Consider the following 16,118-nt stretch of genomic DNA (forward strand, 5'->3'; position numbering starts at 1 on the left):
AATTTAACTAATCAGACCTTCCAATTCAATACAATCAGACCTGCCAATTTAGTACAGTACAGACCTGTATATTTGCAAATCACTCATATAGACTACATAAATTCATACAAGATGTCTAATAAGAAACTTCCAAATTCAATATAAACAATGAAACATAACCTCTGGTGCACAACACAATGTCAAATGTACACTAACTCTAAACATAAATGTAATAAGTCATAAACTCTAATAATCTACATAGTCATCAGTGCTTGGTTGGATTGTTGTAGGTTGTGAGGAGTTGTTGAGACTGTGCTAGGTTGGATACAGCCTGTCGAAGGACTTCTTGGTCCGGAGGCAGAAGTGTGAGGAGTATGTTTTGTAACGATTGAAATTGACCTTTTAATTCTACATAAGCCTGATCATTTTCTTGCAATTGTTGATCAGTTGCTTTTAGTTTTTCATCATTTTCTTGTAGTCGTTGTTTGAGGAAGGTAACTTCTTCAGCACTGGAAGTGGATGCAGTAGATTGGGGCTTTATGCCACTGCTTCCACCTGCAAGTTATCCTATCCCATATATTCTTCCTTTATTCTTACCCCCGACAACCTCAACCCAACACTTTGTCCTAATCGTATCATCTGCAGCAAGATCATCAATGATATCTTGTGATCCACCAGCACATGACCCTTGTTCGGATCTGACCTGTGAAAGTCTGTTCTCAAATTGTTACTATATTAAATAAAATAATGAGAAGTTAGTTAAATAAGATAAAAATTAAAGTTTTCTTATAATAAATTTGAAGTGTTTGCTTACATATGTCCTCCGAGATCTTTCATCAACAAACTGGTCAGTTCCTTTGCACATATGAGTTTGTTGAAACACCTCATCAATATGAGCAGCTCGTCCTAGCTCCTTTGCCTATAACCAAAAAAATACATATACAGAAATTCTAAAAATGATACAATTCCAATAACTTAAGAATGAAGGTTTGTTTACCATACGAATGGCATGCTCATGGGTGGTAATGGAACCCGTAGTGTGTAGGCTTCCACCCTTTTCGGAACCTCGGTTCCTTTGGGCTGTCACACACTTATTGCAGTACGTAGGAGAATTCCAATGTGCAAACAAATTATTCCAAACATCATCCCCAAGCCAGTAAGGTCGTTGGCCTGCATTTCTAGCCTCTCTAAACATCTCAAATAGTCTATGAGATGCTTTACTGTGAAAATTTTTATGAATTTCTGCTTCACGCTCAGGTTTCCACTGCACCTTCCTCCATTACAATGAATAAAGTGCAAATCACCAATAATAGTGAAAAGACAGTTCAATGTTAACCTACAAAAGGAATGAGAAGAGAATAAGTGTAATGATGTGTTACCTTAAAACGTTGCCAGAAATGTTCTTTGTCTTTTGGAGGTATTGCTCCCCATGACGACCAAGCTGTCATAAATTATTGCTTAATGGACCGTGTGATGGCTTGGGAAGCAACTCTAGAAGGAAGAAACCTACATATTCATTAAACAAAAGTCATACAAAAGAATAAAAGTTGTAATGAAATAAATTTTCCACTTGATAGAAAGTATTACCCTCGATTAAACGTTTCAATCATGGTTCGCTCATGAAGAGGAGGGTCAACATCAACAACATCAGTAGTATCTGAGGTGCCAATAATATTAGGAGAAGGGACTGATGATGGGGAAGGTATAACAATATTGTGCAAAGCTGCAGACAATAAGGGAGAAGGTTGTTGTAGATGAAAGATAGGTGGTGGTGTGGGTACCACAGGAGGGGGTGGTGTGGGTACTAGAGGAGGGGGTGGTGTAGGTACCACAAGAGGGGGTGGTGTGGGTACCACAAGAGGGGGTGGTGTGGGCGGAACGTGAATGGTGGTCGGCGAGAAGGAGAGGAATGCGCTGGTCTGGAGAAAAGATGGAGGTGGTGCTTGTTGTAGAGCTACAGGAGGTGCACGAATGATGGTTACAGGTACGGAGGCGCGCTGCTGTAGTGGTGGTTCGTGTGTGGACGCAATGGTTGCAGTTGCGGAGGCGCGCTGCTGCAGTGGTGTGGAGGCACTGCGGAGAAGATGGTCGCGATGGAGGTGGCGCGTCGCGGTGGCTGCTGTTGCGCGAACGAAGAGGTGCGGTAGTGTTGATGGTGGCTGTCGTGACTGGTGCGTCGCCGGAAATGATGGGTCATGGTGGTCGGAAACGGTGGCGGCTGCCGTGGAGGTTGATGGTGGCGACTAGGGTTTGAGGAAAATTAGGGTTAGGGTTTCATGAGTGAGATTTGGTGAGTGGAAGATTATGACACGTGTCAGCTTATTGTTGGCCTGATTTGAAAGGTGGGGATTGCCACATGGCATGATCTGGTTGAGTGTAGTTTAAGTGGTAGGAGGGGTGCAACTTAGTGAAAACCGGGGGTGCAGAACAGGTTTTTGGTGGTCCACTTTAGAAGGAGTGTGCAAATAAAATCTGGGGTTGCATTTAGCTCCTGATTTAATCTTTTCCAGAATTTCTTGATTTTGGACTTATTTTGTAACTTTGAATATTTCAAAATCACACTATTAATGACCAAAAATAAATTCCAGCTGCATTAACAAACGTTAGAATATCCAATAATATTTTATGCAACTAAAATCAATTTTTACGCCACTTTTACCAAACTTACTCAATAAATCCAATAATCACAAATCCTAATTAAATCAATCTTTAAGCACAGAAAATTCAACTAAATCCCCAAATTTAAATATTAAATGAGGGAAAAAATTTGAACTCATCACACACCCACACTTATCCTTTTGCACTCCTGGGCAAAATTGAACAATTTCAAAACTTTTATTCTGAGGTCTTTTATTCCATATTTTCAGTGGATTAAAGAAATGAATACAAATGGAAACAGATCAATCTTCTAAAAATCATGTTGTCATGCACATACAAATGGATAAAATTCTGTTTTTTTTTCACACATGAGTTAATGTTTTGAGTTTACAAGATAATCAAATATGAAAGAGAAACACTCAAGTTAAATGTATATTTTCTCACCAAAATTTGCTCAAGTGTTTTGGCTTGTATTTTCACTCAAAATACCCATGCAAGTAAACACTCTTATTGCTTAGCAAGACTCTAATATTCATAGCTTTCAGAAAACATGCATTCAAAAATCATGAGGACTTTTCACATGTTATAATGAGGCCAAGGCAAAGGTAGGAAAAACTTTAGGATTTGTGTGTTTTTGAAATAGTAAGGAAGAAAGAATTATGGAGCATAGTTTCAAAAACAATCCTTACTTTTTTTTTCTCTTTTTTTATCCTTTGTTGCTCTTTTTCAGACAACAATCATTTTTCATTTCAAAACTCTGTCATCAACAATTATTTTCCTTTTGCCATTTTTATAACTTTGTGGGGGAAATACTCACCCCCACACTTTATTCCTCAATCAATCTCAACATAATCCACTAGCTCCTTCTTTCTCCCTAAGGTAAGGAAAAACATGGTCTTTTTCTTTCTAAGGTTTAGCAATATGCTCAAAACAAGAAAAAGAGGTTTAAGCTCAAGGGGCTGCCAATGGATCAATGTCATGGTTAGCTTATTTGGCCAAGTAGCTAAAAACAAGAAATGCCTCAGTCATATCAAATCATGCATGTTCGCCTAAGATGCAAAACAACAGAATCAAGCTAAACATTTGAGTATCAACAAAACATGAGCAAGTCACACAAGAGAAATAGGAATGACACATGGTAGTTCATCCTTACAATAAAGCTCAAAACTCACAAGGTCAAAAACTCTTTCACAAAAGATTTATTCCAAAAACTCTCAAATCAACTCAATTAGTAAATCACAGACAACAATCCACTCATAGCACATGACTTTTATTTTCCCAGAATTATGATCGTTCCAATTAGTGAATCAAATCCAAAAATCCAATGTCAATATGTTTTATTGAAAGCAGAAACTTTTTTTGTTTAATAAAAACAAACAAAAATCAAAATTAGAAAAGGAAAAACAAAACAAATAGAAAACAAAATTAGAAAAAGGGGGAAATCTCCCCACACCCCCACACTTTATCCATGCATTGTCCTCAATGTATTCAATATGTATAAAATGCAAAGAAAAAGTATGAAGTGTACTTACCTCCTCAAGGTGGAAGGTATGAGGGAGAAGTCAAGTTCATCCCATCCATCGTCTTATTCAGTATATCTTGATTTTCATTGAATATCCGAAGACGATGCCCATTAACTTTAAAAGTTCTTACTGAGGATTCTTCCTTGATCTCCACTGCTCCATAAGGGAAAACTTCTGTAACAATGTACGGTCCTTCCCAAGTAGAGCGCAACTTACCATTCATGTGACCAAGCTTGGATTTGTATAGTAACACCTTCTAGCCTACCTGGAAATCCTTTCTAGCCACAAGCTTTTGGTCATGGAACTTCTTGGTTTTCTCTTTGTAGAACTTTGAGTTTTCATAGGCTGCAAGCCTAATCTCCTCTAGTTCTTGCAACTGAAGTTTTCGCTCATTTCCTGCTTCTTCCAAATCCAAGTTGCATGCTTTCACGGCCCAATAGGCCTGATGTTCAATCTCCACGGGTAGATGACAAGCCTTTCCAAAAACCACCCTGAAAGGTGACATACCTATAGGTGTTTTGTAGGTTGTCCTGTGTGCCCAAACTGCATCATCCAATCTTGTGGCCCAATCCTTTCGACTAGGCTTCACTACTTTCTCTAGTATCTTTTTAATCTCCCTGTTAGAGATCTCTGCTTGCCCATTAGTTTGGGGGTGATATGGTGTAGCAATGCGATGTGTCACCCCATACTTCTTCAACATGTTCTCAAGTAGCCTATTACAGAAATGAGTCCCCTGGTCACTAATGATGGCTCGTGGTATCCCAAATCTGCAGAAAATGTTAGACCTGACAAAACTCATAATAACTCGAGAATCATTAGTCCTTGTAGCTATGGCTTCCACCCATTTGGAGACATAGCCTACAGCAAGCAAAATATAAGAAAACCCAAAAGAAGGAGGAAAAGGACCCATAAAATCAATACCCCAAATATCAAATACCTCATAATATAGCATTTGTTGAGGCATTTCATCCCTTCTTGTAATGGATCTGGCTGCCATTTGGCACTGCTCACAATTTTCATGTACCCTCTGTGCATCTTTAAAAATAGTAGGCCAATATAATCCACAATCCAACACCTTCCTACCTGTTCTTTGTGTGCCATAATGTCCACCAAAAGGAGACGAATGACAGAACTCAAGCACATGAGGTATCTCGATATCTGGAACACACCTCCTTATGACTTGGTCACTACCAATGCGCCATAAGATTGGGTCTTCCCAGATATAGTACTTTGCCTCACTTTTTAGTTTGATTCTTTCATATTTGGAGAAGGAAGGAGGAATAGCAGAAACAACCAAATAGTTAACAATGTCAGCAAACCAAGGTTCAGGAAACATACCTTTCACAGCAGTCAATGCTAGGAGGACTTCATCAAGAAAGTCATCCTTAATAGGAATATTATCTTCTCCATTTTCAATCCTGCTAAGATGATCGGCTACTAAGTTATGTGCTCCACTTTTGTCTAGAATCTCAGTGTCAAACTCTTGGAGCAATAGCATCCATCTGATCAACCTTGGTTTCGAATCTGCTTTCTTCAGAAGGAATTTTAATGCTGCATGATCAGTATAAACAATTACCTTGGAACCAAGTATATACGGTCTGAATTTGTCCAAGGCAAACACAACAGCCAATAATTCCTTCTCAGTCGTGGTGTAGTTAGCCTGCGCTGTGTCCAACGTTCTGGAAGCATAATATATCACATGTGATAGCTTCCCATCTTTTTGTGCAAGCACCGCTCCTACTGCAAAGTTTGATGCATCACACATCAACTCGAATGGTAATGTCCAATCAGGTGGCTGGATGATAGGAGTGGTGGTAAGCACCTTTTTCAATGTATCAAACGCATCTTTGCACCTCTCTCCAAAGTCAAATACTACATCCTCTTGCAACAAGTTGGAGAGAGGGTTGGCTATCTTGCTGAAGTCCTTGATAAACCTCCTGTAAAATCCTGCATGTCCAAGAAAAGATCGAACCTCTTTCACAGATATACCATTCTTGGAAACAACGTGACCTAAAACTATACCTTGTTCCACCATAAAATGACATTTTTCAAAATTAAAAACAAGGTTAGTTTCTTCACATCTCTCCAAGACTCTAGCAAGATTAGACAAGCAGTGATCAAAAGATGAACCATATACACTAAAATCATCCATAAAAACCTCAATACAATGCTCCAACAAATATGTAAAAATACTCATCATACATCGCTGAAATGTTCTAGGAGCATTGCAAAGGCCAAATGGCATTTTCCTATAAGCATATGTACCGAATGGACAAGTAAAGGTAGTCTTATGTTGATCCTCTGGGACAATACAAATCTGAAAATACCCAGAGAATCCATCAAGAAAACAGTAATGAGACTTACCTGCCAATCGATCTAACATCTGGTCCATGAATGGTAAAGGGAAGTGGTCCTTCCTGGTGGCCTGGTTTAGTCTTCTATAATCAATACAGACCCTCCAGCTATTCTGAATACGAGTAGGAATCAACTCGTTCTTCTCATTCTTGACCACGGTGTTCCCAGATTTCTTGGGGACCACATGTACAGGACTCACCCAAGTGCTGTCAGAAATAGGATATATAATACCTGCTTGTAGCAACTTGGTGACTTCTTTCTTCACAACCTCCATCAGCTGAGGATTCAGTCTCCTCTGAGGTTGCCTTACTGGCTTAGCATCCTCCTCTAAGAGTATTCTGTGCATGCAAAAAGAAGGACTAATACCAGGAATATCTGCCAAAGTCCAGCCTATTACTCGCTTGTGATCTTTGATAACCTGCAATAGCTTTTGTTCCTGCTCGTCAATAAGCAAGACAGATATAATAACAAGGAGTTTCCCATCCCTCTCAAGATAAACATATTTCAAATGAGATGGTAAAGGTTTCAACTCCAAAGTGGGTGGTTGTTCCACAGATGGCAACATTTTACTGCTTAAGGTAATTTCAGCCACCTCAGCATCACACTCGGACGCCACAGAGGTATCAAATAGTGACACCGCGTCCTCAATATCACCTATTTTACAATTTTCTCTTTCGTCTAAAATTCAGCCCGAAATATTCGAAAAAGAAAAATCCAAAGAAGAAGAAAAACCAGATAAAACGTCCAAAAGTCCAAAAGCATAATTGTTCACTACATTACTCAATAAATCAATACAAAACAAAGAATGGTCTTCAATTGGGTGCTTCATGGCTTCTAGCACATTGAACTGCACCTTCTCATCTCCTATCTCCATAGTCAAGGATCCTGCATGCACGTCTATCTTGGTATGTGCTGTCATCATGAATGGTCTTCCCAAGATAATTGTGGTTGAACTCATTCCTTCATCATCCTTCATGTCCAAGATGTAGAAATCTGCAGGAAAAATTAACTTGTCCACACGGACAAGCACATCTTCTAGCACACCTACAGGGTTAACTGTGCTACAGTTTGCCAATTGAATGACTACACCAGTAGACTTAAGAGGTCCAAGATGAAGTGAAGTAAAAACAGATGAAGGCATTACATTAATGGAAGCTCCTAAATCTAACATAGCATTGTCAAACTTAGTACTTCCTATAATGCAGGGAACAGAAAACAGACCTAGATCCTTACACTTTTGCGGCATTCTGATTGCAGGCTTCTTAATTAAGCTAGAGACGTTTCTTCCTATGTTCACTACCTCTTTGTCCATAATACGTCTTTTATGTGTACATAATTCTTTGAGAAACTTGGCGTATTTTGGAATTTGTCTCACAACATCCAACAAAGGGATGTTTATCTCCACTTTCTTGAAAGTATTCAGGATTTCTTTGTCTAACTCCTCCATCTTTTTAGTTTTTGGTTTCAAACGGTTTGGATAGGGAGGAGGAGGAGAATAAGGAGAAGAATTTTCAGAGGAAGTATTAGGGGATACCAACCTGGAGTTATCACTGGGTGTAGGCATTTCAAATGTTGCTTGTGTTGCTTCATCTGATCTTCCTCTTTCATCATTAGGTACACCTTCATTGTCCTTATCTTCATCTTCTTGGGAGACTTCATCTGATTTAACTCATTTGCTATTTGTCCAATCTGGTTCTGCAAGTTTTGATTGGTTGCTTCCATCGTCTGTTTCAACTCATTGATTTGTCCCTTCATCATGTCAGCCATCATTTTCATCATTGCTTCCATGTTTGAGTCACCAGAGGTTGCAACTAGTTGTGGTTGTTGCCTCTGTTGAGGTGGAACATAGACTTGTTGGTGTTGAGGCTGTTGATTTCCCCATTTCTGGCTAGGATATTCCTTCGAAGGTGGAACATAGACTTGTTCATTGTCTAACGTCCCTGTCTCTTTTAACATAGAACAAGCCTCGGTAGGATGATTAGTAGAAGCACAAATTCCACATAAGGTAGAAGGGATAGGCCTTTTCTATAAGTCTGTCAAGGTCCTTACCATTGCCGCTAAGTCATCCAACTTCCCTTCTATTTTCTTGTGATCTGCAACATATGAAGCTTCTACTCCATGGGTTCCCTTCAATAGAGTTATAAAATTACTCCTGGTGGAAAATTGTTGATGGTTCGACGCCATATTTTCAATCAATTGTCTTGCATTTGTTGGCGTTTTGTCCACCAATGACCCTCCACTTGCAGCATCTATCATTTGTCTGTCCATGATACTCAATCCCTCATAAAAGTATTGAATGAGGAGATGCTCGTTTATTTGGTGATAAAGACAGGAAGCATATAACTTTTTGAATCTTTCCCAATAGTCGTGAAGATTTTCTCTTTCTTGTTGCCTTATCCCATAAATATCTTTGCGAATAGCAGCAACTCTAGATGTTGGAAAAAACTTTTCCAGAAATAATCTTTTCAGAGTCTCCCAAGTATTGATGGATCCTGGTGGAAGGCAGTATAACCAATTCTTAGCGGCATCTTGCAATGAGAATGGAAAAGCCTTAAGCTTGATATGTTCCTCTGTCACTTTTGTAGGTCTCATGGATGAACAAACAACATGAAATTCCTTCAAATGATGGTACGAGTCTTCTCCTGCTAATCCATGGAATTTGGGTAAAAGATGGATTAACCCAGACTTAAGCTCACATTCTCCATCTGGATATTGGATGCACATGTTTTGTGTAATTGCTGCATCCGGTGAAGCCAACTCTCTTATTATTCTTTCTTCCATTCTATCTTCTTGAATTTCTGGTTCAGGTGCTGGATCAGAAGATATGTTAATCACCGGAGGTGATTCTAGCGGTACACTTTCAGTGGTAGGTTCAGATGATGACGATGCTCCTTCAGTAGAACACCTGAGTTCAAGTCTCCTACGTGATTTACGCAAGTTCCTTTCAAGTTCTGAATCAAGTTGATAAAATTGACCCAGATTGGCCCGACTTCTCACTTTTAACCAAAGTACAGTCTCAATTAAAAGTGAGAACTTTTAGATTATCCATAGTAAATTCAATCAAAGTACAGTCTCAATCAAATTTTACTATGCCTAATCATGTCTATTCTTTTATCTCTTCACCAAATAAAAAGCTTAATTAATCAAAGTAAAGTCTCGATTAATTTTCATTAGAGTAAATACCTTTAACCAAAGTAAAGTCTCAATTATTGGTAAAAACTCATTTAATCACATGAAAGTTTCTAAATAAAATCAAAGTAAAGTCTCAATTAAATTTAAAAACCCTTGGATTCATATGATCAACATGCATATAGATTTAAAATCATTACTTCTTACATGATTTAAAGATAAAAGACATAGATGAATGAAAACCTCAACAATAATAAAAAGAACAAAGAAATTAATTCATTCTAACCTCAAAATCCATAATGAAATTACAATGGAATCAACCCAAGAAGTTTAGCAATCCATGGAATACAAAAGAAGAATAGGGAGAAGAAAGGAGAAAAGAAAAGAGAGAGAAAGGAAACGAAATTAGGAACCCCTATAAGGGTTCCAAAACTCCGAAGTCCCGAGCTTGTTTTCTACTTCTCCCTTGGTCTCTTTATATAGGAATTGGACATGGTTTTTCTGTTGCTAAAATCTCTCAAATATCTTTTAAAATAAAGATAAATATAAATATTTAAAAATATTTGGAGAGATATAGAGTATTTGACAAATATAGTTGGTTGATAATATCAATATCTAATATAATTAAATAAATAAATTACTTAAAGATATATGATAAATTATGACCAATTAATATTTGTATTAATTTTCCAAATCAACCCTTTGCAATCTCCTCAAATTATCTTCTAAATAATCAAATATCTTCAAGATATATTTATTTGTTGTGGATCTAAAAAGATTCCAGAAGATCTTGTCATATTTAAAAAGATTTGGTAGTTAATATCTTTTAATATTTTATGATATAATTAAATAAGATAATTATTTAAAAATATCAAATAAAATACCTAAAGATATATTTTTCCTAAATTATCTTCTATCATAAAGATAAAGAAAACCGCAAGGTCCAATTTTTTTGTTCCTCTCTTCTTGGTTTAGCCAAACTTCTTCACTTTTTCAAGTTTTTCTTGTTGTCTTCATGCAATGCTTGACTTGAATTTTTGTGCTTTTGATAATTTCTTATTCTTGGATTTATCTTTAAGGTGTCATGAAGCTTTAATCAATTTATTTCCACACCTCCATGAGCTCAACTTAGCTGTAGCTGCACTAACACACCTCAAAATATCCAAAAAAAATTTATGCAACTAAAAACTTATTTTTAACATGCTTTTGTACCTCATGCTCAATAAACCCAATTATAGGAAATTCCAATTAAATCAATCTTTAAACACACAAATTCAATTAAATACCCATAATTAAACACTGGATGAGGGAAAAAATACGCGCTCATCAAGAAGTTTTGTACAAAAGTTTCAAGTTTCCTTCGCTAGGAAAGACTTGGTATGTAAGCAATCCAAGTGATTCACCTCTCTTTCCTGGAGGAGAACTAAAAGCTTTTGCTATCTACTTCTTCTTTGAAATTTTCTTTCAAAGACCAAGGTTTTCTAAAAAAAATGTCTCAACCTCAGTATTGCTAAGATAGTAGTCAACAAAAAAAATGTTTCAAATTTGATAACACTATCGTTGACATGTTCAAATTAATACTACTAAACTATAGCAACTTTAGTATTGCTAAGATAGTAGTCAACAAAATAGAAAGGGTAAAGTAACCCAAAGTTGTCTCCCAACGAACACGGAATTGATTTTTAACAAGTTAGTTCTTATAAAATCTATACAAAACGGTTAGTCAAATAAAATAATAAAAATATGGGAGGATTAAGATTAAAAGATAAAATAAGATTCCTCATCGGTTATCTAAAGATTATTGCTCAATTAATTATTGTTGTAGATTTACAAATTAATCAATGTAAAGTCTCAATTAATTTGTTGGCGTTCTCACTTTTAACCAAAGTACAGTCTCAATTAAAAGTAAGAACTTTTAGATTATCCATAGTAAATTCAACCAAAGTACAGTCTCAATCAAATTTACTATGCCTAATCATGTCTATTCTTTTATCTCCTCACCAAATAAAAAGCTTAATTAATCAAAGTAAAGTCTCAATTAATTGTAGTTAGAGTAAATACCTTTAATCAAAGTAAAGTCTCAATTATTGGTAAAAACTCATTTAATCACATGAAAGTTTCTAAATAAAATCAAAGTAAAGTCTCAATTAAATTTAAAAACCCTTGAACTCATATGATCAGCATGCATATAGATTTAAAATCATTACTTTTTACATGTTTCAAAGATAAAAGACATAGATGAAATTAAACCTGAACAATAATAAAAAGAACAAAGAAATTATTTCATTCTAACCTCAGAATCCATAATGAAATTACAATGGAATCAACCCAAGAAATTTAAAACTCCATGAATGCAAAATAAAGAGAGAAGAAATAAATTAGGCCCCCCTAAGGGTTCCTAAATTCCGAAGTGTCGAGCTTGTTTTCCTTCTGCTTCTCCCTTAGTCTCTTTATATAGGAATTGGACTAGGCTTTTCTATTGCGAAAACCTCTCAAATATCTTTTAAAATAAAGATAAAGATAAATATTCAAAGATATTTGGAGAGATATAGACTATTTAATAAATATAGTTGGTTAATAATTTATGATATAATTAAATAAATTAATTATTTAAAGATATATTATAAATTATCACCAAATAATATTTGTATTAATTTTCTAAATAGTCCATTGTCAATTCTGTAGTACAATTTTGCAGAGACATCCAAAAATATCAATATTTGTAGTTAAACCCATCTCCTTTGACCAGTCTTTGACTTTCTGACCAGATTTGACCAACTTTGTTGACCAGTTGACCAGTGTTGGCCAGTTGACTAGTGTTGACCAGTTGACCAGTTTGACTGTCCAATAGCAGCCTCACACGTGGCAGAGTGCACTTTCTCCAAACTAAGGTTTCTATAGGTGCAATGGAGGTTATGGCTGCTCTTTCGCTGCTACTGCGGTGGAGGCTCATAGTGGCGTGGACGGCGTTGCAACAAAGGAGATGTTTTGGTTGCAGATCTGTGATGGTCACGGTGGCGCGAGGGAATGGTGCAGGTGCTGTGTTTTCCGGCAAGTAGTGGAGGCTTGCTCGCATTTCCGGCAGTGGATGCAGTGGTGGTGCGTGAAGCTCGTGGTGGTCGCACGAAGTGGTGCAGATCTGGTGCGCTAATGGTGGATGCGGCGTAGTTGTGGGTGTTGCAGTGGTCGGCGATTGACGAATAGGTGCAGGGATGGTCTGATGCGTTTTCCGGCAAGGTTGAAGCTCGTAGCAGTGGAGGCTCGTGTGCCAACCTGCAGGCGCCGTGATGGTGATGGAGATGCAGTGGTGGCCGGTGAGATCCATGAATGGCCGTGAATGGTGGCCGGCGGCTGCCATGGTGATGGTAGGAGAGAAGGAAAATTAGGGTTAGGGTTCCATTTTGGGAGATTGAGGAAGATGATGACGTGGCAGTGTTTCATTGGTGTAGATGTGTTTGCAAGGATTAATGCGACGTGGCTTGTTCTGGTTGGCTAATTTTAAAAGTTGAGGATTGCCACATGGCAACATCTGAGTGAATGGAGTCTAAGTGGTAGGAGGGGTGAAAATAGACAAAGGTAGGGGTGTAGAAGTAGGTTTTGTGATCCCCATTATGGAAAAGGGGAGTGTATAAGTAATGTATGGGGTACAAAAGTGATTTTTCCAGAACTTGCTGATTTTAGCCTTATTAAAAGGTATTTGTAATTTCAATCAATTTATTTTCCCACCTTTAAATAAGCTTAATCTTAACTTGAGCTGCATCAACAAACGTTAAAATATCCAAAAATAATTTATGCAGCTAAAAATCACTTTTTAGCACATTTTTATCACACAAGCTCAAATAGCCTATTTATTAGAATTGTTAATTAAATCACCCCTTAAGCACACAAATTCAATTAAATACCCATAATTAAACACTGAATGAGGGCAAAAATACGCACTCATCACTCAACCTCCTTCTCAATGTATGAGTGCTTCAAATGAAGAAGAAATAAGTTTGAAACAAATTGCCTTTGATTTGAGAGCACTACTGCGTTGGAAGGAAGATGAAATAATTGCAAGCGAAAGGGAAAAACAAGGAATAGATAGGTTTCATTAACTTTGAGATGAATAGAGGAGGGGAACAAGAAATATGGAAAGGTTGCAAGAGAGGATGAGTAATAGGAGTCAACATTTGTACTCCCACACTCCAACACTAGTCACTGTCGCAACTGAAATCGCGGCGGGACAGCGAACCAAAAATAATTATTTGTAAAAACAGAATTTGGAGTCGCCACCATAGTTATTATTTGTAAAAACCAGATTTTGGGTCCGGGAGTCGGTTACGCGTGGGAAAGGTATTAGCACCCCACAACATTCGTCCTCAGACGGTACATTTAATTAAATGTGCAAAAGTGTGGTTGTTTCAAAATATTTAATTTTCCCCAAAAATATTAATGAAAGAATGTACAAAAACTCATAAAACTATTCTTTTGATTTTTTGGGCCCGACGAGAATTAATCCTCGCTCCTACGTATCTCCATGTGAATAAAGAATTAGGATTACGTAGTTCGTTTTGAAAAATCTATTTGGAAAATTATTTGAAAATGATTTAATTTCTTTTATAATTTTGAAAATCATTTTATTTAAATTTTAGTATTATTTTTTTTAATCATTTACAAATTTTTAATATTTTTTTTAATTTATTTTAGAGTAGTTGTGGATGTCATTGCGACGTGAGTAACCAAATAGATATAAAAGAGTAAACAAATAAAGTTATATTTTATTTTTAGATCATCTGTATATATTTTTAGAAAAAGGAAAATGTCTAAATTAGATATCATACAACGCAAGCGGCGGGGCAGACAATAAAGAAAGAGGAAAAATATTTTTTATGATTAAAAAAAAGAATAAAAATTAAAAAAAACTAAATCAAAAGCTGAAAAATTGCGAGTGACGTACCTTAAAAAATTTTCAATATCTCCTCACCTTTTCTCTTTTCTTTTTTATTTCTGCTTCCTTTTCTAATATTTTGTGTTTGTTTTTCCAATAGAGATAAAGATGAGAGGTGTCTATGTGGGTGGTAATGAGAAAAAGAGAGAGTGTAGAGAATGTTTTCTTCTTTTTTTTCTACCTCCTTTAATATGTTTTTTTCAAGAGAGATAAAAAATGAGGTGTGTATGTGGGAGTGGTGATGGGAAAGAATTAGAGAAGTGTAGAGAATCCTTTTTTCTTTATGACAAAGTGTGTATTTATACTCACACCTTGTAATATCAATGCAATCCCAATCTTAATTGTAATGAACAATATAAAAAGGAGTTGGTCATGATAGCAACACATCATGAGAATCAAATCGCAGCAAATTAGAGCACAAAATCAATCCCATAATTAGTAATATTGATTCTAACCATTAACAAATTAGAGCACAAAATCAATCCCAATTAGTAATATTGATTATAACCATTTGAATAAATATTTCTTCTAATTATTAGAATCATATCACTAATTTCTCTTCCAGGAACAAGGGTAGAAAGCAGGTTGAGTTGTTGGGCTCATGAGAAGGAGTGTGATAATTAACAACAAATTGGGCTATTCCTTCTTTATTCCTTTTTTTTCTTTTTTTTCATCTCTCTTTTTTCTTCTTCTAAAATTAAAGTTTGGAAATCTATGAAGAAAATAATGTTTCACATTTTTTTATTTTTTTTATTTTTATTTTTAAAATAAATTTATTTACCCGAACGAAATTGGATGTTGACAGTTGTCCCTCTTTACTTAGATTTTACTAGATAATATAAAAATTTAATTTTTTTCATATTATCGTAATAAAAGATAAGTAAAGATAAAAACACTAATTTCATTCAGGTGTCAAAAGAAGACAAATTTGAAGATAGACGTGACCATTCAAAAGGAGATGGTCTGTATCTGAAAGGTGTTGGAAGGGGGAGCCTTTCATCCATAAATGAAGAACAGTTTTGATGATGTCTACTGATCTAGGATAAAACATAGCTTGGTCCAGTTAGGATATGCATTAGGCAATTAGCTTCTCTTTATCAAATGTATTTCAGGACTACTGTGTAATTCTGCATATGATTAGTTTTTTAACTAATGGATTAGCTATGAGTATGGTACAAAGTAAGTGAAAATATACTCACGATAATCGATTAGGTAAATTGCTAATCGAATTAGTGACAGCAAAAACCTTTGTATAAAAGCTGTTTTGGAATCTGTTTTGGGTCTGGAAAAATTAGAAAGATCACACAGTTTTCATCTGAGATAGAGCCATCTGAGAGACACAAAGTTTCAGAAGATTCTGCAAGATAACTCAAGTACAGATCCAAGAAGAATTGATGGTTGATTATACCATGATGGATCTTGCTTGATTCAAGGAGCATCAAGTCAAATCTGCACAGCTTAGGTGTATTCGTTTCTTGTTTTGTTTTCTGTATTTTTGATTACAGTTGCTTCAGTGTTTGAAGTGTGGACCTAGGTGCAATTGTGTGGATGCATTGCTCCTAGGGGGAGTTCTTGATTGTTGAATCAAGTTCTTGGGTTTTGGG

At 36.2% G+C, this 16,118-nt stretch overlaps 2 protein-coding genes across 2 annotated transcripts; both read right to left on the reverse strand.

The window, feature by feature from the left end:
* Window positions 1-244: 244 nt before the first annotated feature.
* Window positions 245-1,427, reverse strand: LOC114174463. The gene is made up of 5 exons (XM_028059303.1): window positions 1,359-1,427; window positions 977-1,249; window positions 794-898; window positions 577-682; window positions 245-534 (listed from the first exon to the last, which is right to left on the reverse strand). The coding sequence occupies exons 1-5, from the start codon at window positions 1,425-1,427 to the stop codon at window positions 245-247; spliced, it is 843 nt and encodes a 280-aa protein (XP_027915104.1).
* Window positions 1,428-1,430: 3 nt separating this feature from the next.
* Window positions 1,431-12,942, reverse strand: LOC114174464 (mucin-2-like). Its single transcript, XM_028059304.1, has 3 exons — window positions 12,472-12,942; window positions 1,567-2,147; window positions 1,431-1,485 (listed from the first exon to the last, which is right to left on the reverse strand). The coding sequence occupies exons 1-3, from the start codon at window positions 12,940-12,942 to the stop codon at window positions 1,431-1,433; spliced, it is 1,107 nt and encodes a 368-aa protein (XP_027915105.1).
* Window positions 12,943-16,118: the final 3,176 nt, after the last annotated feature.

This window comes from Vigna unguiculata, chromosome 2, assembly GCF_004118075.2.
Source record: "Vigna unguiculata cultivar IT97K-499-35 chromosome 2, ASM411807v1, whole genome shotgun sequence".
Classification (NCBI taxonomy): Eukaryota; Viridiplantae; Streptophyta; class Magnoliopsida; order Fabales; family Fabaceae; genus Vigna; species Vigna unguiculata.